General features: G+C 41.2%; 2 protein-coding genes across 8 annotated transcripts in view; one reads left to right on the forward strand and one right to left on the reverse strand.

The window, feature by feature from the left end:
* Cbx5 (chromobox 5) overlaps window positions 1-18,731 on the reverse strand; it is a 50,726-nt gene extending 31,995 nt beyond the window's left edge. For 2 of the 4 annotated variants that reach the window (NM_001437931.1, NM_001437933.1), the window contains 1 exon segment: window positions 17,544-17,639. The gene's annotated coding sequence lies outside the window, so the exon portion shown is untranslated. 4 annotated transcript variants of the gene reach the window in all.
* Hnrnpa1 (heterogeneous nuclear ribonucleoprotein A1) lies at window positions 18,260-24,240 on the forward strand. Of its 4 annotated transcripts, XR_015623861.1 has the most exons (12): window positions 18,260-18,334; window positions 18,877-18,993; window positions 19,250-19,396; window positions 19,568-19,778; window positions 19,865-19,957; window positions 20,045-20,137; window positions 20,285-20,359; window positions 20,563-20,721; window positions 21,241-21,396; window positions 21,587-21,652; window positions 23,922-23,999; window positions 24,101-24,240. XR_015623861.1 is itself a non-coding variant. In NM_001399274.1 (11 exon segments), coding segments are annotated over 10 exon segments (1,122 nt in total). In that variant the 5' UTR covers window positions 18,279-18,319; the 3' UTR covers window positions 21,643-21,652; window positions 21,880-22,579.
* The last annotated feature ends 697 nt before the right edge of the window (window positions 24,241-24,937 follow it).

A 24,937-nucleotide genomic window follows, 5' to 3' on the forward strand; every position in this document is an offset into this window, starting at 1 on the left:
CCCAGCCCATTGTGGGTAATGCTGTCCCTGGGCTAGTAGTCTTGGGTTCTATAAGAAAGCAAGTTGAGCAAGCCAGGGGAAGTAAGCCAGTAAGTAACATCCCTCCATGGCCTCTGCATCAGCTCCTGCTTCCTGACCTGCTTGAGTTCCAGTCCTGACTTCCTTTGGTGATGAACAGCCATGTGGAAGTGTAAGCTGAGTAAACCCTTTCCTCCCCAACTTGCTTCTTGGTCATGCTTATGCAGGAATAAAAACCCTAACATAGTTGTCTTCTGGCCTCTACTCCTTGCCATGGTGTAAATACCCTGCTACGAAGTATGCTCATGTGTATGTGCACAAAACAACAAAGGACAAAATATTCTCATCATTTTTACCCTTATAAAACAACAGGAGGGGTTAGGGATTTAGTTCAGCGGTAGAGTGCTTGCCTAGCAAGCATAAGGCTCTAGGTTCGGTCCCCAGCTCCGGGGTGGGGGTGTGGGGGGGGAACAATAGGAAATAAAAAGGTTCAGATCTATTAACTCCTTTCTATCTGTAAGAGCAGCCTGAAAGGGCTTGTGAATCAAGGTCCCTTTTTCTATGGGAAATGGGTTTTCTAACAGCTGACAAATCAAATTGGGCCTGATGCCAGGAGTCAGAGTCCAACCATAATATTCTTTAAAGAATGGCATACAAGTGTATTATAAATCTCCTGGATGGTCACAGATCAGAAGCTGGCAAGGATGACGACATAGTTCTGATGGAATGTGTCTTATCTTAACCTTGAAGTTACAGATCTGCTCAGGAACTGCAGTTAGAAATGAGAAATGCACTCAGACATGGGAGGGGACATAATTCTCTTTTAGACAGTGCGACCCAGTGTATTAGGGTCAAATGAAACACAAAGCCAGATGGACAATTTAAGGCTCGTCCCTGTACCAGATGAAGCATCGAGACTGGTGGATCAAACTGAGCCTGGGAAGGAGCATTCGAGTATGAGAAATGATATAGCTGGCAGGTGATGGAGTGATTACAGCAGAATCCTGATACTATGGCAAAGGAAGAGAGGACAAGTAACCTTATCCTTATGGAAATCTTCATGGGAAGAGCTAAGGAACTTCTCAGGTTTCTAGAGAGCCTTTTTAAGCAAAACAGCTTTCAGTTGTCTCTTAAATACTAATGGAGTATACACCATAGCCTGTAGCAACTAGAGCCCATAGGGCTAAGAAAAGATCAGTACCAACAGATCTTCCTATAAATGACATAAGACAACTTCACCTTATAGTGTCCTCAGCCAGGAACATGGATAGAAACCAGTCTTGGAAAAGCAGCAAAGAACTTTGTGGTCGGGCAGTCAGACCCACATTCCAAACCACTGACAAAGGATTATTTAAAGGATGAATCTTCAAAAAACAAAGTGGTGTGTGTGTGTGTGTGTGTGTGTGTGTGTGTGTGTGTGTGTTGGGGGGAGGATTGCAGAAAGAAGATAAGGGATGCCAGACAATAGTACACAAGCCTTTAATTCCAGCATTGGGAAGGCAGAGGCAGGCCATTCACTGTGATTTCCAGGACAGCCAGAGCTACACAAAGAACCCTGAGGGGATGGGGACAAAATTCTAGACTAAAGAAAAGAGCATTTAGGGGCTGGGGATTTAGCTCAGTGGTAGAGCGCTTACCTAGGAAGCGCAAGGCCCTGGGTTCGGTCCCCAGCCCCCCCCCCCAAAAAAAAGAATACTGACTGCTCTTGCCAAGGTCCTGAGTTCAATTCCCAGCAACCTCATAGTGGCTCACAACCATTTGTAATGGGATCTGATGCTCTTTTCTGGTGTGTCTGAAGACAGTGACAGTGTAGTCACATACATAAAAATAGATAAAAATCTTTAAAAAAAAAAAAAAGTCCCTGTCAATCCAGAATAATAGGTATAGTGGCTAACTATTAGCATTAAGCAATTACTGAGTGAAACTCCCCACAAAGTCCTGGTCTGCTGGTCTGCTCTAGTCTTAAATGATCATGGCATAGCAAGCATTTTTTTTTTAAATTACCAATTAAATAAACAAAGCAATATGGATAACTAACTGGTAAGCACTTCACTGAATTACCAAGTTATTTGGTAGTAGTATCCAGATGCATAATCAATGAATTCTCCATTTTTGGATCCCAGTAAGAATCCGTAAGCCAGCCAGGTGATGGTGCACACCTTTTATCCCAGCATTCAGGAGGCAGAGGCAGGTCAATCTGTTTAAGACCAGTCTGGTTTACAAACCGACTTCCAGGAAAACAGCCAGAGTTGCTAACAGAGAAACCTTGGCTTGACACAAAACAAAACAGCAGCAAAAATTCTCCAGACAGCAAGCTCTGGCTAAAAAAGGGAAGGGAAAAACATGTGCAAATCTCCCTCTTATCACACAAATTAAATGCTATTGATCAAAGGCTTCATATGACCCAGGCTCCCTCCCCTCTATCTTCCCTCCCCTGACAGGTTCTCTCTCTATATAATCAATTATGTTGTCCTCCAACTTACAGTAACCCTCCTGCCTCTGCCTCCCTAGTTCTGGGATTACTGGCACATACCACTATACTCAAAGAAAAATTTAAATTTCTTCTCAAGACCCTTGAAGAAAGACACCAGTTCAGGGTTGCTGGGCATTGTAGTGCTGCCTCCAGCCCTCCAGTACTTCTCAGGAGGGTGCAGCAGAAGCAAGAGGCCAGCCTGGCCATAGAAAAGATCTTGTCTCAAAGACTAAAACTAGAACAAACTGGGCTCAAGAGATGGCTCAGCGGTTAAGAGCACTGAGTGCTCTTCCAGAGGTCCTGAGTTCAATTCCCAGCAACCACATGGTGGCTCACAACCATCTGTAATGGGATCTGATGTTCTCTTCTGGTGTGTCTGAAGACAGCAACACTGTCTCATACATTTCATACATAAAATAAGTAAGTCTTAAAAAACCTAGAACAAACTTTGTAGGATATGGGAAGCTTCAATTGTTAGTAACAGTCCTAACTTCTAGGAGTGTTCTATGCAATCACAGCAAATAAACAGATACAGTCAAACTTACAGAACCACTTTAATCTATTCACGTCTTTTGTTCCTCATGAATATTAAAGTATCAATGATCTCAGGTATGTAACACAAACAATGTAAAGACACTTTCTTGCACTGGATCTATAATTTCTAAAGATTGGGTCATGTAGCATATTAACAAGAACACAGCACAGCTGCACACTATAGCTGTCCAGGTGTCTGTTTCAGGTTTTGTGACATGGGGCCGATAACTAACACCCCCCACCTACACTTGTGCATATGAACACCCAATTCAGGAGAAGTCAAAGCTTTTAAAGTATCTATGTAAGAGACTCAATTAGGAAAGAGTTGAGAAGGATTAACTGTGGCCACTAACAGACCTATCATTAATAAGCCTCACACAGGAAACACAAACTTTATTACTCTACAGAGTAATACAGAAAAGTGTGTTCCCTGAGGCTAGCAGTTACAATTCATACTTTAAAAACCAGACTAAGTGGTTGAGAGTGGAGCCTGTAGTAAAGGGAATGGTTTTTTGTTTTGTTTTATTGTTTATTTTCTATGTATACAGAGTCCTTCCTCCATGAATACCTGCCGGTCAGAAGAAGGCACCAGATCCCATTACAGATGGCTGTGAGCCACCATGTAGTTGCTGGGAATTGAACTCAGGACCTCTGGAAGTGCAGTCAGTGCTCTTAACCACTGAATCATCTCAAATCCTGTAAGGGGAATGTTTAACATGTATGTGCAAAGCTCTGAGTACAATTACTAGAATATTTCCCAAAAATGAAACACTAAGGCACAGTTTCAACCAACTAATAACTACATTGAGGCTGGGTACTATTGATTCTATAAATAAAGCCTCCTGCTACAATTAACAAAAAAGTAAAGAATCTTTATTTGATTTTTGGTTTTGAGACAAGGCCTCATTCTGACTAGTACCTTAGATGGACAACAATCTTCCTGCCTGTTTTCAGAGCACTGGGATTACAGATGTTACCCAGTTTCCCTTCTTTTTTTAGATTATATGACAGACCTTGTTAAAGGCCATTCTATATTTCCATTTGAATGTTTGTGCCCCATCCCTAACTCTAACCGTTCTCTAAAAGACAGTACTACTGTGGCTGGCCCAGAGAGCAATGACAGACTCCCTCTATGTGCCACCCAAAGGTGTGTGCTACACACCCAGTTGACCACTCTCTTAAACAAAGGAGAGCTGGGGATTAATAAAGATGTAGTAAGGGCTGGAGAGATGGCTCAGCAGTTAAGAGTACTATCTGCTCTTCCCGAGGTCCTGAGTTCAATTCCCAACAACCACATGGTGGCTTACAACCATCTGTAATGGGATCTGATGCTCTCTTCTGGTGTGTCTGAAGACAGCCACAGTGCACTCACATACATAAAATAAATCTTCAAGAAAAAAAAAAAAGATGTATTAAGGCAGGTGGTGGTGGCACCTCGATCTCTGAGAGTTTGAGAACAGCAAGGGCTACACTGAGAAGTCCTGTCTCAAAAAAGGAAAAAATAGAAGGAAGAAGCAAGCAAGCAGCACAGGAGGTATGAGTAAGACATTACCAAGATTGGGTATGGGTTCTTCAAGAGGTAGTGGCCCTGACCACTATTATTTTATATAAATGAATGTGGACTATAGAACTCAATTCTCAGAACTGTTTGACATGTCAGTCTGATAAACTAGTATGCCTAGCAACTGCATACAAATTCTTATATTTCAAAATAAGGCTACTTGAATATTTCTCCCTTTCCCATTAAAATCTACTGAATTTCTCCTCTTAAGTTGTCATAAAATCTAGTTAAGGTGCTGGTAAATTAACCACTGGGCACATACTATATACCGAGCTGTTCCAAGATTTATAAGAAAGTAGAACTCGGCATCATTATTGGAAAATGTCTTCCAGATGGTGCTTCCTAAAAACTCTACCACCTCTGGAATGTCCTAACTCATCTTAAGACCCTACTCTCAAGTGGGTGTTAAACACACACACACATACCCTGTGATTTCATCATAAACAAATCTTTAAAAATATGGGTAAATTACCATGAATTTATACACACCACTTGGGCAGATTATCCTCATAAAATATAGACGCTGGAGCCAGGTGTGGTGGTGCATACCTTTAATCCCAGCATTCTGGAGGTAAGGCAGATAGATCTTTTTGAGTGTGAGGTCAGCCTAGCCTATACAGTGAGTTCCAATTCAAAACAATGGAAGATAATTTAAAAGAGAAATTAAATGTTCCTCTACCTAAATAAAACTGACATGAAAGACTTTTCAAACATCAGCCATAAAATTCAAGTCTTTACCTGGCATTGTTTACAGATTTTATAGTTCAATAGCTCAGGGCTTCAGGTCATTAGCATATACTAAGTCAGGAAATTTTGATTCGCCTAATACTGTGTTTGGTAATGGCATTCAGTAGACATAAAAATTAACCTATATAACCATAATTAAAAATATTACTAATTTAACTGTTGAGATGATTTATTTAAGTCAATATACCACAATCTGACTAATTGTATATTAATTACATGCTGAAAAGAAAGACATTTTTACATGATTAAAATAAAGTAAGAAACATCTCAGAATGTAAACTTCAGGGACTAAAGAGAGCTTTCCTCAGCCAATGGCACAGCTCTGTGCTTTTCGGTCACCTTGGCATATGTGCAACATGAATTACATTGAAGTCAGACCCTACAATTTAGATGAATAAAATCAAGCCAGTATTGAATTTTTCCCATTCCATACAAGGGTATCCTTGGTAGCTTCTGGGCCATCTATTATGATCCTGACCAATTTTGCTTTGTGGCAATTTAAAAGCTGTTAAAAAAAATACATAATGGGTGATGACAGAAGAAACAAACCCATACCAGAAGTTATTGAACCTTGCAGGTCTTAGCAAGTGTCTCTATTGACATTTAAGTGTGAGTTACTATGGCACAATATAATAAAAGTGTGTTCCACACTTCAAATATATTGATAGTTAAATGCACAGAAAGGCCATCATCAGATAAATGGCTAAGGGGATGGCTGATCTCAGACCACCCAGCTCTTCAAGTGTTTTGATGTGTTAATATTTAAGCCAAGTAAGAATTTTTTTTTTTGTCCAGTTTCCAACCACATTCCCAATTCAAATCCTGTGCCAAAAAGATGATTAATATAGTCATTCTGTTCCTTTTCTAAAACTGTTTAGCTGGGCTCTGGGATATTTGTTGTGAGCCCACTAAGTGTCAAACACCACATGGCCACTAAATCTACCGTCTTCAGCCTATGGGCTGGAAACTTAGTTTCTCCTTGGTTAAGTCAGTGTTCCATAAAGGTTTTGATAAAAACAAAACAAAAAGAACAACAAAAAACAAAATCAAAAACCAAATGAGGGGCTGGAAGAGATGACTTAGCAGTTAAGAGCAATGGCTGCTCTACCAGAGGACCTGGGTTTGATTCCCAGCACCCACATTATAGCTCTCAATTGTCTTGAACTCTTGTTCCAGGGGATCCGACATCCTCACATTGATATACATGAAGTCAAATTACCAATGTACATAAAATAAAAATAAAACAACAACAAACTGAATGAGCAAAAGAGGACTACATGGGCTTTGGAAGCAGCCAAACTTCATCTGCTGAGGGTTAGTGCCTGTGAGGCATGCAGAAGGCTGAGAGTTCAACATCCAATACTACAAAGCCAATCCAAAAGATCAAAAAGGCGGCATGGTCGACAACCTCATGGCACTCACAGGCTGAAGCAGAAGGATCACTGAAAGCTCAAGTCAAACTAGACTACATACTAAGTTCCATTAAGGCCTTAAGCTACGATTTAAGTGTCCCAAAATTAAAGTAAGGGAAGGCTACTTAAGAGGTAACATTACAGCTGTAATTGGTTCAGCTGTTAAGAGCAGCTGCTTGCTGCTCTTGCAGAAGACCTGGTTAGGTTTCCAGCACCTAGCAGTTCACAGATGAAGACTGATAGATTATAACAAGTCACAGTGTGTGTTCCCTCATATTCTCTTCTAACATCCACAGGCACCACCAGGCAAGCATGTGGCACATATACAGTCTGTATAGGTATGTTTGTGTTGGGGCACATTTGTGCCACAGCATGCCCACGGAGGTCAAAGTACAACTTGGAGAAGTTAGTTTTCTCCATCATGTAGGTTCTGGCATGGACTCCAGACCACCAGGTTGACCTTGAGTAAGCATCCATCCCCAATAAAGCAACTTAAAAAGCGGTAACAAAGTATCATTACTAGAGGTAGAGTGCTTGGACTGAAGGCCTTGTCACCATACCTGACCCAAGCACATCTCTTTAATACTGGAAAGAAGACTGCAGTGAGTAGACATGGATCCTAGCTGTATCAACGATCAAAGATGAAACAGAATAGCTCGCTTAACCTTAAATGTTAATCAATGCCCTAATTATTTATTTCATAGGTCTGCTGTGGGAGAAAAAGACAAAACAATTTGGGCACAGGGGTTTCATTAGACAAGGAAAACAGATGCATCACTTTCAGTTTCTCTTTTCCCGGTTGAAAAGTGAAAGATGTCTGGCTAGAGACTCATTTTGTAGACTAGGCTGGTCTCTAACTTGCAGCAATCCTGCTGACTCTGCCTCCCAGATGATAGGGTTAGAGAAGCACCAAACCAGGCTTTTTAATGTTTATTACTTTTCCAAGGTCTATAGGAACAACTGAGACATCAATTCTTTTGTTCCAAATTAGTTATTTATGTGTTCTACTCTTTTTGATTTATCACTCTTACTATTCTCAAGTAACTTCCAGTTTGGTTTTCCTACTTCTGTCTTTTGAGATACTCTCACTATTAGCTCAGGCTGTGCTTGAATTCATGTGGTCCTCCTACCTCTGCCTTTCAAATTCTTTGTTGTTCGGGGTTGGTGCTGAAGGTCAGCACCTTGCATAAGCTAAATTTTGAGCTACATCCCAGTTGTTTGACCCTTGAGTAACTTTGATGTTGTTTGGAGACTTCCTAGATGTCTTACTAATTTCTAATCCAGTTGCACTAAGATCAGAAAAAACTTTATATAATAGCAGCCTTTTGAATGAGACTTATATTCCATACCAGTTGAAAACATTTTGCTGTTGTGTAAACTATTCTACAGATGTCAATGTCAGACTGGCTGATAATACTGTCTTCCACTTCAATACTTTTCTACATTTGTTTTTATCAATTAGTTAAATCTCCAAATATAATCACAGAAGTTTGCTATTTCTCATGTACCTTTTCTCCTTCATGCATTATAAGACCCCTTCCACTGTGAGGCTGAGGATCAAACCCTGGGCCTAATGCATTCTAGGCCAACACTCTATCACTGAACTGTATCCCCAGCCCCTGAAGCTTTTATTATTAGCTGTATAAACACAAGATTTTTATGTCCTCTTGATGAATGGATTCTTTAATTAACTAACTTGCTGTTATTTGCCCAATCTATCTCATAGGTCTGTTATGGAAAAAGAACAAGAGAGCACTTTGGAAATAGAGGCAAAAGTTTAACAATAAAGGAAGCTAAAAAATAACTTTAATGAATTTTCTGAATTATCTTTAATTTTATCTCTGCTGTCTCCAACTACTCAAATAAAAGAGGTTTACTATGTCTTATCAGATCTTTAGACATAATTTACTGTTAAAAGATACTGAACAAATTAGCGGTATATCACCCTCCATAGCGCTGTACAAGTGAGTCTTAATGATTTAGGGATGAGAACAAGGCACACTAAGTTCAAGGATTTGCTTCAGAAACCAAAGTTAAGATTTCCCAGCTTGTTAGCTGACCTCTTTAGTACAGGGCATTTTATTCCAACATAATTATACCTGTTGGCTCAGATGCAAATGTGCTGTACTCTGAGGAATGTAGATTACAATCAGGGAGTACTTGAATTCAATGTGCTCCCCTTGGCTCCATGGAGAAGACAGGAGTACTATTTGTTATGACTGACCTTGAAACAATCTTTCAATCTCATGTATTAGCCATGAAGCATAATACAACACACACTCAGAAAACCTGTAAATTAAAACTGCACATGGAGCTCTTTGTTCCATCTATGACCTATTTTAGGGTACAAAAAAAATGTGTCAGTACTTAATTCTGAAGAAGTACTTATTACTGGAAAGGGAAGTTCAGAATATATGGCTCCCAATTGGCCAACTCACTACACTTTTTAAAAAGAAGTTATGCATATATTTAAGTACAGGTTTGCCTATCTATATTAATAGCCCAAGGAGTTAATCAACCAGCAATCAAGTATTTGCCTCTCAAGTTCTAGGCAAAATGACACAGGGCTATAATGGTCAAATGTTAGAATTATTGTTATTGTTGAGAATATATAACTTTAGTTGGCCTGAAACTGGTGTATATATAGACAAGGCTGAGAAATTCCCCTGGCTCTGCCTCCCAACTGCAGGAATTAAAAGGCATTCAGCACCAGACTCTGCTTAATTTGTATTGTTAGTTATTGGCACTAAAAAAATAAATAAATAAATAAATAAAATAAAAAAAGTTCAAGGTCAGCCCCATCTACAAAGACAGTTCAAAAATAGCCAGGATTAACAGAGAAACTGTCTTGATTGATAAATAAATAAATAAATAAATAAATAAATAAATAAATAAATAAGCAAGCAAGCAAGCATTCCCATAGCTAGCTTTGGGAATGAGCTCAAGGTCTGCCTGTGTACTTAGTTACTAGTTTCAAAATTAAATTCAGGGGTTGGGGATTTAGCTCAGTGATAGAGCGCTTGCCTAGGAAGCGCAAGGCCCTGGGTTCGGTGGTCCCCAGCTCTGAAAAAAAGAACCAAAAAAAAAAAAAAATTAAATTCAACGACGAATGGTGACTCACATCTTTTAACCTCAGTACTCATGGATTGCTGAGTTGGAGGCCAGCTTGATCTATTTAGCAAGTTCTAGAATGTCCAGAGCTACATAATAGAGTCCCTGCCTCAAAAATAAATAAATGAAGTCACGTTTTGTGGACTGGACAGATAGCTTAGTGATTTCTAAAAGTGTTAGCTGCAATCTGGGCAGTGGTGATCTATGCCTTCAGTCCCAGCATTCAGAAGAGGAGGCAGGCAGATGTTTGTTGTGAAGTCACCCTGGTCTACAGAGTTGAGTTCCAGGACACGCAAGACTACATAGAAAAAAAATCCCTGTTTGGAAAAAATAACCAGAGAGACAGAAACAGACCCACATAAAGAGATTCACATATGAAATATACACATGTAGGCAAAATACTCAGACATATCAATTAGTCTAAAAAAGTTTACAATTCTTTAGAAAAAAGATCCAGGTTTCTGAGTTTTATATTTTTCATTTGTCTTCCATTTTTTAAAATAATCCTTTTTTTTTAATTAGATGAAATTTATTGGGTAACAGTCCCCAGGGCTCACTGAAAAGATTCATACCCTAATCCTATGAATTTGTGAATATTACCTTACATAGCAATGTTATTAAAAGATGAGAAGAGGGGTTGGGGATTTAGCTCACTGGTAGAGCACTTGCCTAGCAAGCGCAAGGCCCTTGGTTCAGTCCCCAGCTCCGGGGGGAAAAAAAAAAAAAAAAAAGACAAAAGACAAAAGATGAGAAGAAATTTACCCCGATTACCCCAGCAGGCCTTAAGTACAATCACATTCATCTTTATAAGAAATAAAATGAGTTCCCAGCACGCAAAGAACAGAATGTGAAACAGCAAAGGAACCTCATGCCATAAGCCATCAGAAGCCGGTATGTACAAGAGGTTAGAGACAGGGGTTGGGGATTTAGCTCAGCGGTAGAGCGCTTGCCTAGCGAGCGCAAGGCCCTAGGTTCGGTCCCCAGCTCTGAAAAAAAGAAAAAAAAAAAAAAAAAAAAAAAAGAAAGAAAAAAAGAGGTTCAAGACATTGAATGCAGATTTCCAGCCTCTAGAATCCTCTGTAGTGTGCTGTTATAGAAGCTACAAAAAGCTAGTAAGTGCAGGAAATAAATCTTTAAAGATCAGTAACTGGGGGCTGTGGTATATATTGAACAGGGAATGTGTTCAGCATGTTCCAATCTCTGCATTCTGCCTCCAGCACCCAATTAGAACACAAAGATAAGAAGTGTGCTTCAAATAATCCCCCAAAAATGTCTAAGACTTTCCATTTTTGTTTTGAGAATCTATGTAGGCCAGGCTGACCCTGAACTCACAGATCTGATTTGACTGATTCGCAAATTCCAGGACTAAAGGTGTGGGATACCACATCTAGCCTGACTCTTTGTCTTTTTTTTTCTAAAGATTTATTAATTTATTATATACAAGTACACTGTCACTGTCTTCAGACACACCAGAAGAAGGCATCAGATCTCATTCAAGATGGTTGTGAGCCACCATGTGGTTGCTGGATTTGAACTCAGGACCTCTGGAAGAGCAGTCAGTGCTCTTAACCGCTGAGCCATCTCTCCAGCCCCTTTTGTCCCATTTTTAACACAGTGTTTCACTATGTAGCTGTGGCTATCCTGAAACACACTATATAGACCAGGCTGGCCTCAAACTCAAGATATCTGTCCGCCTTTTCCTCCTGAGTGCTGGGAGTAAAGGTATATGCCTCTATGACCAACTTAAAACTTTTCAGACAGAATTTCACTATGCTGACAAGGCTGGCTTCCCTGGCTCCAAATTCAAAATTCCACCTGCTTCTTCCTCACAGTGTAGTATGCCGTGTTGTATAAAACCCTTCATCCTTCATATCAATGGGTAAATATTTTTTTAAAAAAAATACGTGATACAGCCAGGTGTAGTGGCACATGCCTTTAATCCTAGCACTTGGGAGGCAGAGGCAGTCAGAGCTCTCTGTGATTTCCAGACCGGCCAGGGTTACATGGTTAAGACATTGTCTCAAAATACAAAATACAATTTGTTCAAAATAAACCTACAGGCCTAAGACAAACTCTAAGAGGGTTAATATTTTCATAGTTGCTAACAAGAACAGTGTAGATTTTTCCACAAACAGATAGTAGGTTGAGCTCCTGGACAGACTAAACATAGGCACAGTTGTCACTGTGGGTGTTCTGCCAGCACAAGTGTAAAGTTGTCCTCAGAAATGAATATGTGGCTTCAAGTGCCTTACAGAATCCCACAAACTCATAGCTTGTACTACATATTAGCCAACTCTTCCCAAATCACCTAGGTTCTTTTCAAAATTTCTTAAAATTCTATCTGGGTGTATGTGAGCATACAGGTACCTAAGGAAGTCAGTGTAACACTGGAGTTATGTGTAGTTGTGAGTCACCTAATCTGGGTGCTAGAAACTGAACTCAGATCCTTTACAAGAACAGTAAATGCCTTTAAATGCTAGCATAGGACTGGCCCAATTTGGAGGAAGGTTAATATATATAAAAATTATTAGACAAAAGTGTTCAGCTACACAGCAGTGAGCTTTGATCCCACTACTCAGGAGGAAGAGGCAAGCTAATGATCTCTTTGAGTTCAAGATCAGCTTGGTCTACAAAGCAAGTTCAGAGAAATCAAACCCTGTTTCAAAAACAAAACAAAAACTAGGGCTATACCGTAGTTTCATGACAGAACTCATAAGCAAGCATGAGGAGGACCTTCTGTCCTATCCTCAGCACCATGAGAAGCTAGGGGTGGAGAATCACAAACCTAAGGCCAGCATGGGCTACAATAATGATACTCTATCAAGAAAATAGAAAAGAAACTCCAGCACCAATAAACAAAGTCACTAGCTTTCCTCAGAAAACTTCACCCTGTGTTGGCTAGATACCAAACAAACCTTTCCCTTTTCTAAAGTATTGTCAGGGCTGAGAAAAGTCAATGGTAAAGCACTTGCTTAGCATGTCCAATCCCTAACACTAAGTATCCTTTCATAACCATGTACAAATCACTTCAGTTATGTTTCTTCTTTCCCAACTACCACCCTGCTTATTACTACACACACACACACAACTTTATATTTCTTTTTTGAGACAGGGTCTCTCTGCATAGCCCTGGCTATTCTCAAGTCATTATGCAAACTAGGATTGCACTAACTCAGAGATCCTCTTGGCTCTGCCTCCAAAATTAAAGGCCCACAGTTTTAGACAAACTAAATGGAATTGTGTTATTTTCTTATTTACTAATCCCTTTAGGCTTAGTTGCAAGAGTGGGCCTCTAACATTTAAACACAAGTGCTAAAGTTTTAAAATGTAGTTCAACACTTGTATTATTACAGTATGTTTTGAAAAGGCAAACATTGTTAGAATTTTTTTCTTTTTTTTTTTTCTATTTTTCGGAGCTGGGGACCGAACCCAGGGCTTTGCGCTTGCTAGGTAAGCGCTCTACCACTGAGCTAAATCCCCAACCCCTAGAATTTTTTTTAAAAAGATTTATTTATGTGTATTGGTAATCTGTGAAGAGCTAGATGCTCTTGGATCTCTTGGAACTGGAGTTACAGTTGTGAACTGACATGTAGGTGCTGGGGATTGAACCTAGGTCCTCTGGAAGAACAGCCAATGCTCTTAACCACTTCACTAGCATCCCAGAATTTTCAATGTGATAGCCTCATGTCAATAATAATTATCAGTAAAAAAATGTCCCTACTGTAGAGAAATTCTTATCACACTTACACATTGGAAAAGAACACATAAGCAGAAAGTTTATTTCCTTTATTTTCATTTTTGGGGGGTGGATGGGAGTGGTTCAACACAGGGTTTCTCTTGTACCTCCCTGGCTGTCCCGGAACTCACTACATAGACCAGGCTATCCTCAAATTCATAGATCTGCCTATCTTTGCCTCCCAAGTACTGGGATCAAAGGCATGTTACCACAGCCTAGACTAAGTTGTTTTCATAGCTTATTTCAGACCTTTAAAACCACCTGCAGATGCTGGGTGGCACACACCTTTAATCCCAGAGCTTGGGAAGCAGAGGCGGGAAGATCTGAGTTTGAGGCCAGCCTAATCTGAAGCTCCAGGATATCCAAGTCTTTGTGTACAAAGAAACCCTGTCTCAAAAAACTAAACCACCTACCCCACTCCCCTGCAGAGAGAGAGAGAGAGAGAGAGAGAGAGAGAGAGAGAGAGAGAGAGAGAGGCAGGCGTGCCAGTAAAAATAATAAAGTCCACCAATTAGCATGTGATAAATACAGTTGGGAGGAATCCACTTGGTGATGTAAGGTTGATCTGGTGTTCTGTAAGTACCAATGAATTTGGTCAATGGAAACTGTCCTACTTTCTCTCTTTTGTCTGTCTGTTGAGCCAGGGTCGCAGAGTCTGATCGGCCTGCAACTTGATATGAAGATGCTCTTGACCATCCTCTTCCATTGCCTCCCTACTGCTAGGATTGCAGGTCAGCACCACCATGCCAGGTTTATTCCCTGATAAGAGACTCCAGGATGGTAGACCAGAATTCCACCAACCATACGTACAACCTTGAAACTGACCTGATTTTTAAGAAAATAAATCCAACAGATGAGAACACAGTACTTCACATGCTTGTTTGGTGAAACTCACTTTATGGACTATACAGACAGAATCAGAGGGTCTTGTATGGTGTATACATGTAACCACATCACCTGAGACACTGAGGCAGAAGATTCCTTCAAATCAAGACCAACCTGGACTACAAAATGAGTTCATGGACAACAGAGACTTTGCTTAAAGAAAACAAACAAACGAAAAATTATTAAGAGGGCTGGAGAGATGGCTCTGCAGTTAAGGGCACTGACTGCTCCTCCAGAGGTCCTGAGTTCAATTCCCAGCAACCACATGGTGGCTCACAGCAATCCATAATGGGATCTGATGCCCTCTTCTGGTGTGTCCCAAGACAGTGACAGTGTACTCACATATATAAAAATAATAAATCTTAAAAAAAAAACCTATAGAGACAAAGAGTCTGAAATATTCCAGAGAAATGACAATACCAGGCATGGTGACACATGATTTTTAATTCCAGCACCTGGAAGACAGAGGCAGGGGTAATCTCTGGTAAAAAAAAAAAATTAAAAGCATGTAAGACAGGGATACATATCTAGCCCCTTACTTGCCAAACAGTGAAGATGTAATCAATCCTGTTTATGAAACAGAGTCGAACTATGTAGTCCCTGCTGACCTGAAACTCACAAAGCAGACTGGCTGGCCATAATCCTATGTTTACTCTCTAAGAAATAGTAAAATTTCCCTTTTTAATCTCAAGACACAAAAACTAATCTACACCAGAGGAAAAACAGTATGTAAGACGTCGCCAAGACAAGGTGGCAGTGGTGATGGCAATTCCCTCCATGCTTGCTAACTACTAAACTGCTACATATCTGAACATAATAAATTCTAGCATTAGCCACTTTAAATGGAGACTTTATTATTCATTTTCACATTTTTGATATTGTTTTAAAACTGAAACATTAAAAGAAAGAGAGGCTGGAAAGATGGCTCAGTGGTTAAGGGCACTGACTCCTCCTCCAGAGGTCCTGAGTTCAATTCCTAGCAACCACATGGTGGCTCACAACTATCTGTAATGGGATCAGATGCCCTCTTCTAGTGTGTCCCTAGACAGTGATAGTGTACTCACACACATAAAATAAATTTTTTTTTTTTTTTGGAGCTGGGGACCGAACCCAGGGCCTTGCGCTTCCTAGGTAAGCGCTCTACCACTGAGCTAAATCCCCAGCCCCATAAAATAAATTTTAAAAAAAGAAAAAAAAAAGAAAAAGAAAGAGGCTGAGCAACTGTGGCTCACACCTTTAATCCCAGCACTTGAGAGACAAGTGGCTGTGTATCTCTGAGTTCAAGACTAGCCTGGTCTATAAAATGAGTTCTAAGACAGTCAGGGCTACAGAGATGTGGAAGGAAAAAGGAATTTTGAACCATATCTAGGTAGATGCCGAGTCTAGCGTGACTTTAGAGCTCAGCACTTAAGTTGCATTATTAGCATAAATAAGTATCTCATAGTTGTACAGTATATTTGCCCTTTTTGAAGTGCCAGTGATATGGAAATATCTATTCATTAGAAACATCACTAAAATCTGTCAGGCATGATAGCACTATGGAGGGAGGACAGGTAGATCTCTTCATGTGAAGCCAGCCTGGGACATATAATATCTCAAAAACAAAACAGAAAACTAAACTGAAATCATCAGTCTCTTGTACAAAGTACGAAAGCATCTTCCTTTCTTTTCTTCTTTTTTGAGATAGGGTCTGATTAAGCTTTGGCTGTCAAGTGACTCACTACATGGATCAGGAGGCTGGCCTCAAACTCACGGATATCCATCTATCTACCTGCTAGGATTAAAGGCATTGACTACTATGGTAGGCTGGAATTTTCTTATCACAAGTATACCTCAGACTATTAAGTAAATCAACAGACACAGATAGTAAATGAAAATTATACATTTGTCTAAATCCTCTGAGAAGTGTGGGCATTATCAACACCAAGGAGATTGCAGAGAAAATACAAAAAAGATATAGGAATAATGACCCAAGAGATGGTAGAGTCTTCTGTCCCCAACACCCTAAATACCTTTCAAATGAATCAGCTTTTTCACCCAGAATCAGACATCCTCAAATGAACAGCAGAAATAGGAGCTTAGGATATCTTGAATGTTAGGGGAGAAAAATGTTCTTCGGAGGAGACACTCGAAGAATTGGAAACATGAATAGTGGTCACAAGAACATAATGACTGAAAACAAAAAACAAATGTGTCCATTTTTATTAAGGTTTTCATTGTTTCATTAATGACAATTACCCCTCAAACATACAGGCCTCGACCTGTTTCCATAGAAGCAACACGTTTTGACTTTTGACATACAGCTCACAAAAACTTTCATAGGGATACAAGTACAAATACAGCGGCCCTGGAAACGGGTGGTAGTGGTTAAGTCTATTTTTCTTGGATGTTTTTCATTAAAGTATTCATTTCACTGTAAAATTTTAATATTCTTCTTTCCAAAGAATAAAGGCACGTCCTCCAGAGTCTAAGTGAAGGGTGAAACTTTTTGTACCAAAAAGTACAAGAAAACATGTTTTCCTTAAGGTAATATACGGAATGAATGCCTTAATTATAGGAGTCATTTTAGTTAAATGTTCGCCCCCACAAATGCAAGACTAAGCTTTATTTTTTGAGAGTAGTCTGTCCTACTGGCTCCAGGTTTGCTCTATATGAATTTAACCTACCGACTCCCGCGCTCCCCACTGGAGTCCAGCCTCTGCCTCTTGGGGAAGGCCGGCCTATGGCGCGCTTGGGGTTCATTGGCTCGGAGAGACGCAACTCAGGCAAGAAAAACCCGCCTCCCACATTCCGATGGCCCAAGGACCGGTTGGTAGGCAGCTATAGGAAGACCCAATTGGCCTATACACTCGCCAGTCAAACGCTTCGGCAACGCAGCTTCACCGAACCTGCAAGGATAAAACATCCCGCCCCAGTTGTCCTATTGGCTGGCCCGACCCGTCGCGGCCCCTTCACCGTCGTCTCCCCCCCCCCCCCAGTTCAGCGGTCCATTCATTTCGTACAATAACCGGTGCAATTGGAGCAGGTTCAAGATCTCGTACGGGTAGACAAGACTCTGCCACTTACCCGGGATCTAAAGTGATCACTCACACTAAGGCCTGCACGGTTCCTCTGTGGCAAAGCGGCACCACAAGCCACCGCTACCGCCGCCTTCTGCGCAATGCCAACCGCCCGCCAAAACGGATCCTTCCCTGCGCCTGCGCAACCAATCCCGGGCTTGGACCTTTTCTCCGCCCAAAACGCCTGCGCAAAACAGAACACAGGTCCCTCCACTACGCAGGCGCCTACGAACCTCGTATCCCTCTCCCGCCCGCCATTTCACGTGTTCCAGACAGCAGGCGGAACTTCGTACTGCGCCGGCGTAAACTCGCCATTTTTATTACACATGCGCTTTATAGCTGGGAAAAGTCGCGGCGAACTACTTTCTAACGTATCGTCCTTTGCCGAGTGAGTTTGTAACATTCGGGTGTGGGGAAGGTATAAAACACATTTAAAGACGTGAGTACATTCAAATATAAATTACTGGCTAGCTAGCCAATCAATGTGGTTAAGAATAAGATCCCTTGGGGCGTCAATGACTCAAAGGGGCGGGGACTGAGTAGAACGCCCAAACGGATGCCGTTTCTTAGCAGGGCGTTTTTACAGGCCAATGGTGGGAGGGAACAATTTCAAATCTCCAATAAGACTGAAGCAAGGGCGGAGTCTACCAATGCCGAAAGCGAGGAGGCGGGATAAAAGGGAGAGCAGAAGGTAGGCTGCCGGACACGTTCGCTATCTTATTCCTTTCTGCTCTTTGACGCTGGCGAGGAAGCATCGCTGAACGCTCTCATCATCCTACCGTCATGTCTAAGTCAGAGGTGAGTTGAGCGCGCTCTGCAGCTTCGCTTTCTTCCACACTTACTGAATATGGCGGGATGTGACCTGTTTTGTCGCTGGCTCCCGTGCTTTCGGTGTTTGATCGATTACTGCTGAGGCCTACTTTAAAAAATGCAGGTCGCCATTTTGTCCTCATAGTCACCATGAGGCTGCGATCCGACAGCCATTAGTTTCTACGCACTGTTCCTTTTGGCAGAATTCTTACACTTAACGATCTGGGGTTTGTGGCCTTTTTTTCGTTTTTCCCTATCTGGTCTAATGATCTCTTGTTAAAGAGATACTAAGTCTTAATGGCGATGGACCAGACCAACCTGTGTCTTTTGTTGCGCCTGCGTATGAAGTAACAGGACGCATGCGCCGCGTGCAACTCGAGTCCCCAGTCAAGCCCAGGAAGGAGCACGTGGTCTTGTGCAGTAATAAAGAACAATAAAAAAGTGTGGCGTGTGTTGATGAATGGTGTTGATTCATTCGCCCAAGTTTCAGGCCCTCCACTAAGCCCCCTCTTTCCCCCACTTTATTTTAGTCCCCCAAGGAACCGGAACAGCTGCGGAAGCTCTTCATTGGAGGGCTGAGCTTCGAAACAACCGACGAGAGTCTGAGGAGCCATTTTGAGCAATGGGGAACACTCACCGACTGTGTGGTAAGATTTAAAAAAACAAAAGGAAGAGCTGCCTTATTTCTTCTGATTTAACCTTGACGCTTCTTAGCTAAATGTTTTGTGAAGTTAATTAATGGGATACTAAAAATCATCGTTGTGGAGCTTTGCTAACAAGATCTGTAAAAGAGCTTTTTATTTTCTGACTCTGGATGGAGTTTCATGTTTGCAGCGCTCTGACTAGGAATGACTTTTTGGCTTTGCGATCAGGCACTGTGTTGATTGAATTAACTCTAAACAGGTAATGAGAGATCCAAACACCAAAAGATCCAGAGGCTTTGGGTTTGTCACATATGCCACTGTGGAGGAAGTGGATGCTGCCATGAATGCAAGACCACACAAGGTGGATGGAAGAGTTGTGGAACCTAAGAGAGCTGTGTCAAGAGAAGTGAGTGGTTTTTCCTAATAGCTGGTTCTTTTTTAACCTGAGATTGTAATGGGGCAGATCTCAACTGGGAGATCCTCCCTCCTGAGTGAAATTAAAGGCATGTGCCACCACAGGTGTCAATCATTTAGGAATGTGCTGCTACTAAATAACTGGAGTCATTTTTCCTTTTAGGATTCTCAGAGACCAGGTGCCCACTTAACTGTGAAGAAGATCTTTGTTGGCGGTATTAAAGAAGACACTGAAGAACATCACCTACGAGATTATTTTGAGCAGTATGGGAAAATTGAAGTGATTGAAATTATGACTGACAGAGGCAGTGGAAAAAAGAGGGGATTTGCGTTTGTCACCTTTGATGACCATGACTCTGTGGATAAGATTGTTAGTAAGTATCAGAGGATTACATTTTCCTTTATGATTCTGGAGTTCACATGTTTTTTTAAAAGTCCTGAATTTAATTTTTCCTCTTAGTTCAGAAATACCATACTGTGAATGGCCACAACTGTGAAGTAAGAAAGGCTCTGTCGAAACAAGAGATGGCTAGTGCTTCATCCAGCCAGAGAGGTGTGTTTATTGCTTGGTTAGACTTGGGGTGAGGAGGACACTGTTAGTTATTACAGGTTAACCTAATGATCCAAAATTTCTTTTAAGGTCGAAGTGGTTCCGGAAACTTTGGTGGTGGTCGTGGAGGTGGTTTCGGTGGCAATGACAATTTTGGTCGAGGAGGGAACTTCAGTGGTCGTGGTGTGTATGGCTTTGTTTGGCTCCTTGTTGGTTTTAGAACTTATAACTAGTAATTGCTACCCTGTGTCCCCAGCACTTACAGGTTTTGATATTTGATAAGTATTCATTCACGTACAAAGCCTGGTTTAAAGCTTTGGTTTCTTCCAGGTGGCTTTGGTGGCAGCCGTGGTGGTGGTGGATATGGTGGCAGTGGGGATGGCTATAATGGATTTGGCAATGATGGTAAGTTTCTTAAGGAGTCTGTAAGGAGTGGTTTCTGGCGACCTCTACCTTTAGAATAGGCTACTAGAGACTAAACCTAGTGCATGACAAAGTTCAGTCAGCCCCGTAAAATGCATGCCCTGAGCAGCCTTTAGCTATTTAACTTGCGTAGATTTTTCTTGTTAAATACTTTTGTCTTATTGAGAAGACTTGTATTCTTGTAGGTGGTTATGGAGGAGGCGGCCCTGGTTACTCTGGAGGAAGCAGAGGCTATGGAAGTGGTGGACAGGGTTATGGAAACCAGGGCAGTGGCTATGGCGGGAGTGGCAGCTATGACAGCTATAACAACGGAGGAGGCGGAGGCGGCTTTGGCGGTGGTAGTGGTAGGTATCCAGTGACGCAGGTACTTGGTGCGGAGCTAGATGAGACTTCCAGGGTTTATGCCCGTCTCAGACTTCACGGCTGGCTCTTAGAGCATTGTAGGTACATTGCATGGTGCGTGCAAATAGGCTTGCTATGCTACCTCCTCCTGGCTTTAAGCTGGGGCCGCCTCCCCCAAAATGAGTAGGTGGATGAGTGGTTAGTGTCTTCCTTCCACATGAGGTAGTTAGAGACATAGCTGGATTGTCTACCTTCTGCTGGGACTTCAGGCATTTAGTTGATATATCCAAGAAATGTCTGTCTTGACCTAGAATATGTACACAAAGACCTTCGATTCTAACTTGCCACTGAGAGAAACTGTCATTAGTTAGGTTGATTTTCTTTAAATGTTGGATTATTAACTGAATGCCTCACTCAGAATGAAATGTAAGGGCTTGAAGTTGACAGAAGGTATATATAATCTTTGATTCAGGATCCTAAACACATTGGCTTGTCAGTCATCAAAGACTTTTCCATTTTAGGAAGCAATTTTGGAGGTGGTGGAAGCTACAATGATTTTGGCAATTACAACAACCAGTCATCAAATTTTGGACCGATGAAAGGAGGAAACTTTGGAGGCAGGAGCTCTGGCCCTTATGGTGGTGGAGGCCAGTACTTTGCTAAACCACGAAACCAAGGTATAGTATTATGATGTAATAAAAAACTGATAGTTAAATCTCCCTTCAAAGGGCATCAACCAGGAGGGTCATGTGATCCTTGTTAAGTCATCTTAATTTAAGCTAGGGACGTTTTTAAACAAATCGTTGATAATTACCACAAAATTGTTAGCACAAAGTATTGAAACAAAGCATTGTCTTAATACTTCAGGTGGCTATGGAGGTTCCAGCAGCAGCAGTAGCTATGGCAGTGGCAGGAGGTTCTAATTACAGCCAGGTAAGTGCCTCCTTTGTGTGTGTTCACAAAATTTTATAATTGAACCCAGTAACCCAAATGTAGCTGAGCAGTGCAACGTAGTTAACATTATAACTGCAGTAAAATGGTGGATATTAAGTTAATATGCAGTTCAGCAAAATTTGTGGGAAACAACTTGCTCTATTGGATTGTAGCCTTGAGTCTTAATGTGTTTTAGATTAACAACTTTATTCCATATTGTTCAACAGGAAACAAAGCTTAGCAGGAGAGGAGAGCCAGAGAAGTGACAGGGAAGCTACAGGTTACAACAGATTTGTGAACTCAGCCAAGCACAGTGGTGGCAGGGCCTAGCTGCTACAAAGAAGACATGTTTTAGACAATACTCATGTGTGTGGGCAAAAACTCCAGGACTGTATCTGTGACTAATTGTATAACAGGTTATTTTAGTTTCTGTTCTGTGGAAAGTGTAAAGCATTCCAACGAAGGGTTTTACTGTAGACCTTTTTCACCCATGCTGTTGATTGCTAAATGTAAAAGTCTGATCATGACGCTGAATAAATGTGTCTTTTTTTTTTTTTTTAATGTGCTGTGTAAAGTTAGTCTACTCTGAAGCCATCTTGGTAAACTTCCCCAACAGTGTGAAGTTAGAATTCCTTCAGGGTGGTGCCAAATTCCATTTGGAATTTATTTATGGTTGCTTGGGTGGAGAAGCCATTGTCTTCAAAAACCTTGGTGTTGCTAAACTGCCAGTTACTGTTGTAACTTAATGAGTTTCACCATTTAAAGGGTCATCCAAGCAAGATCACAATTTGGTTATAAAATGGTTGTTGGCACACCCTATGCAATATCAAAATTGAATAACGGTCTCAGATAAAATAACAGATGGGAATGAAGCTTGTGTATCATCCATTATCATGTGTACTCAATAAACGATTTAATTCTCTTGAATGGAATGACAACTGTATGGATTTGGGACTGGCAGAGATTTGGACTTTCCCTACCCAATACCCCTGGTAAATGTTGATTGTTTGTTACCACAGTGTAAGTTCAAAGCTCTGCCAGCATAGAAGCCAACTGCTGGTTAATGCCACCTATAAGCCCAGAGATTAGCAGTGTTGGGGCATCTTTATAAGAACCCTTAATTGCCCTAATCACAGGCTGTAGTGAAGGAAAACTGCAGTTTTAACTGGGTTGTGGGTGGGTGTGCCTCAAGGTGATTCTAGTTCGTTGAAATTTTAAGTTACAAATATAATTAACAATGTATAATTTTGTATTAACGGCAGTTTTCCTTCACACTACTGTCCTCAAGTGTTAATTGTATAGAAAATGAGTTCAAAACAGTTACTATCCGATAATTGTTACTTGTGCATAGGTTCTTACAAGTTTCCCATTTGGTGCCCCTTTTAAGTGCCATTGTACGGGGTAGCATAGATGACTTGTGTATTCCTACTCATGGGTATATATATATTGCTTGGAAGTTTTGGGGAGGGGGGAAGTGGGGAGGTGGGAGGTGGGGGTGGGGGAAGCATGGATGGTAGTTCCATGATACTGGCTGAGTTTGCAATAGCAGGTGGAACCTTAACTATTGAGGGAGTTTGCAGATACCTCAGGAATCGGGACAATGCCTTTAAAGATCCAGGAGATGTTCAGCTACTAGGAACTGCTAGCAAGTATAGCGCGAATGGCTTCCAGCTCAGAATCTCTACAGCTGAGAGTAGACACTTGTGGTATGTGGAGTACAGATAAGCCAGGGGCAGGCCACGGCACCTCCATGAAAGCTAGGAGGGAGTGAAGTTTGAGTGACCATCGCAAGGAAGGAGGCAGACGAGAGTAAGGCACACCTGACTCTTAGGACTAGCAGGCAGAGCCAGAAGGAAAGGTTTATTGCTATGCTGCTAGGTAAGAACAGATTTTACTTACATCCGTATAGTTATAAATTATAGTCCAATTTTCTGTTGGATTTCTCTTAATTATATTGAGCCAAAACTAGTCCAGTTAAGCTGCACTTGGTTTTTCTGGAGATGAATTGTTTTTATTTAATTAATGCCCTATTAGTCCTACTTGAAGGGAATGAATACATTTCTATTGTGACAATATGTTTTGGCCCTTTAATTTTATTTAACCTTCCTTTGACCCATTTTCTTAAAGCAATGGCTCAAAGTAATATTAGATACATTTCCCCAAAATGGTGGGAGGGTGGGTGGATTGTTAATGGGAGGGGGTGGGACTAGTTTAATGATGGGAATTGGCCCCACAAAAGGCTAGTTCTAAATGTTGTTTGCTTTTTTAGGAAGGAATCTGCTATGAGGCTTAACTGCTGTCATAAAATTTGTTTAAAAAACATGCTACAGAAGTTATTGGCTAAAAGGTGAGTTTTTGACTGATAATTTGTTAGAACTGTACATACAAACCAGGAGTCCACCACTGTCTTATGTAAAGCTGCATAACTGTCTTTCTTCTCCTTTACAGGAACATCCTTAAGAGAAGAGCCTTTATTCTGGGCCACTCTACTACTTCTCACTGCCATGCAGTTGGGTTTTAGCTGTACTGCTAAAAATCATTCAATTTTGTGAATGGCTTACTTTTTTTACAATAAACTTTTTAATTAACTTGGCTCTTGTCTTCCTTTGTGGCATTTTACAGCAGCAATGAGTCTTTTTACTCCTTAACACAGACTGAAACCCACATTAAAATCTAAAGACGTAATCTGGTCAGGGTGGCAAATGCCTCCAATCCCAGCACTCTGACCCAAGCATCTAATTTCTTCAGTTAGAGGATGGATTCTGTGTGGTTTACACCTAAGAGTGTTTTGAGAGGGTCTCGCTATAGTCTTGGCTGGCCTAGATCTCCCTGCCTTAGCTCCAGAGCACTAGGCTTACACCACAACTGATAGTTATGTATCAAGGTAAAAGCAAAGATACGGGATTTCAAGCTGGGTGTGCCACACAGCACCTAATATTTGAAAGGATTTGAGAATCAAGGTCATTTTCCACTACATGTAGATGGCCAGCTTGAGTTAGTGTGGGACCCTGTTTAAAGAGTATTCCAGCACCGGTCTGACTTCAAGGAGACAGACCTCTCCAATAACCAGGCTCCTGCATGAATGTAGTACATTGAGTCACATAAGAGAAAGGCTGGATTGTGGTGCCAGTATCTTTAATCCCAGCACTCTGGAGACAGGTAAATGGATCTTTGAGTTGGAGGGTACCATGGTCCACCCTGTCTCAAAGGTAGTAGTGGTAGCATACCCCAACCCCAACATAGCAGTTGTCTTAACCAAGGATTGGTTTGTAGCCTTTTCAGTTG

Source organism: Rattus norvegicus, chromosome 7, assembly GCF_021556685.1.
Source record: "Rattus norvegicus strain SHRSP/BbbUtx chromosome 7, alternate assembly SHRSP_T2T, whole genome shotgun sequence".
Lineage (NCBI taxonomy): Eukaryota > Metazoa > Chordata > Mammalia > Rodentia > Muridae > Rattus > Rattus norvegicus.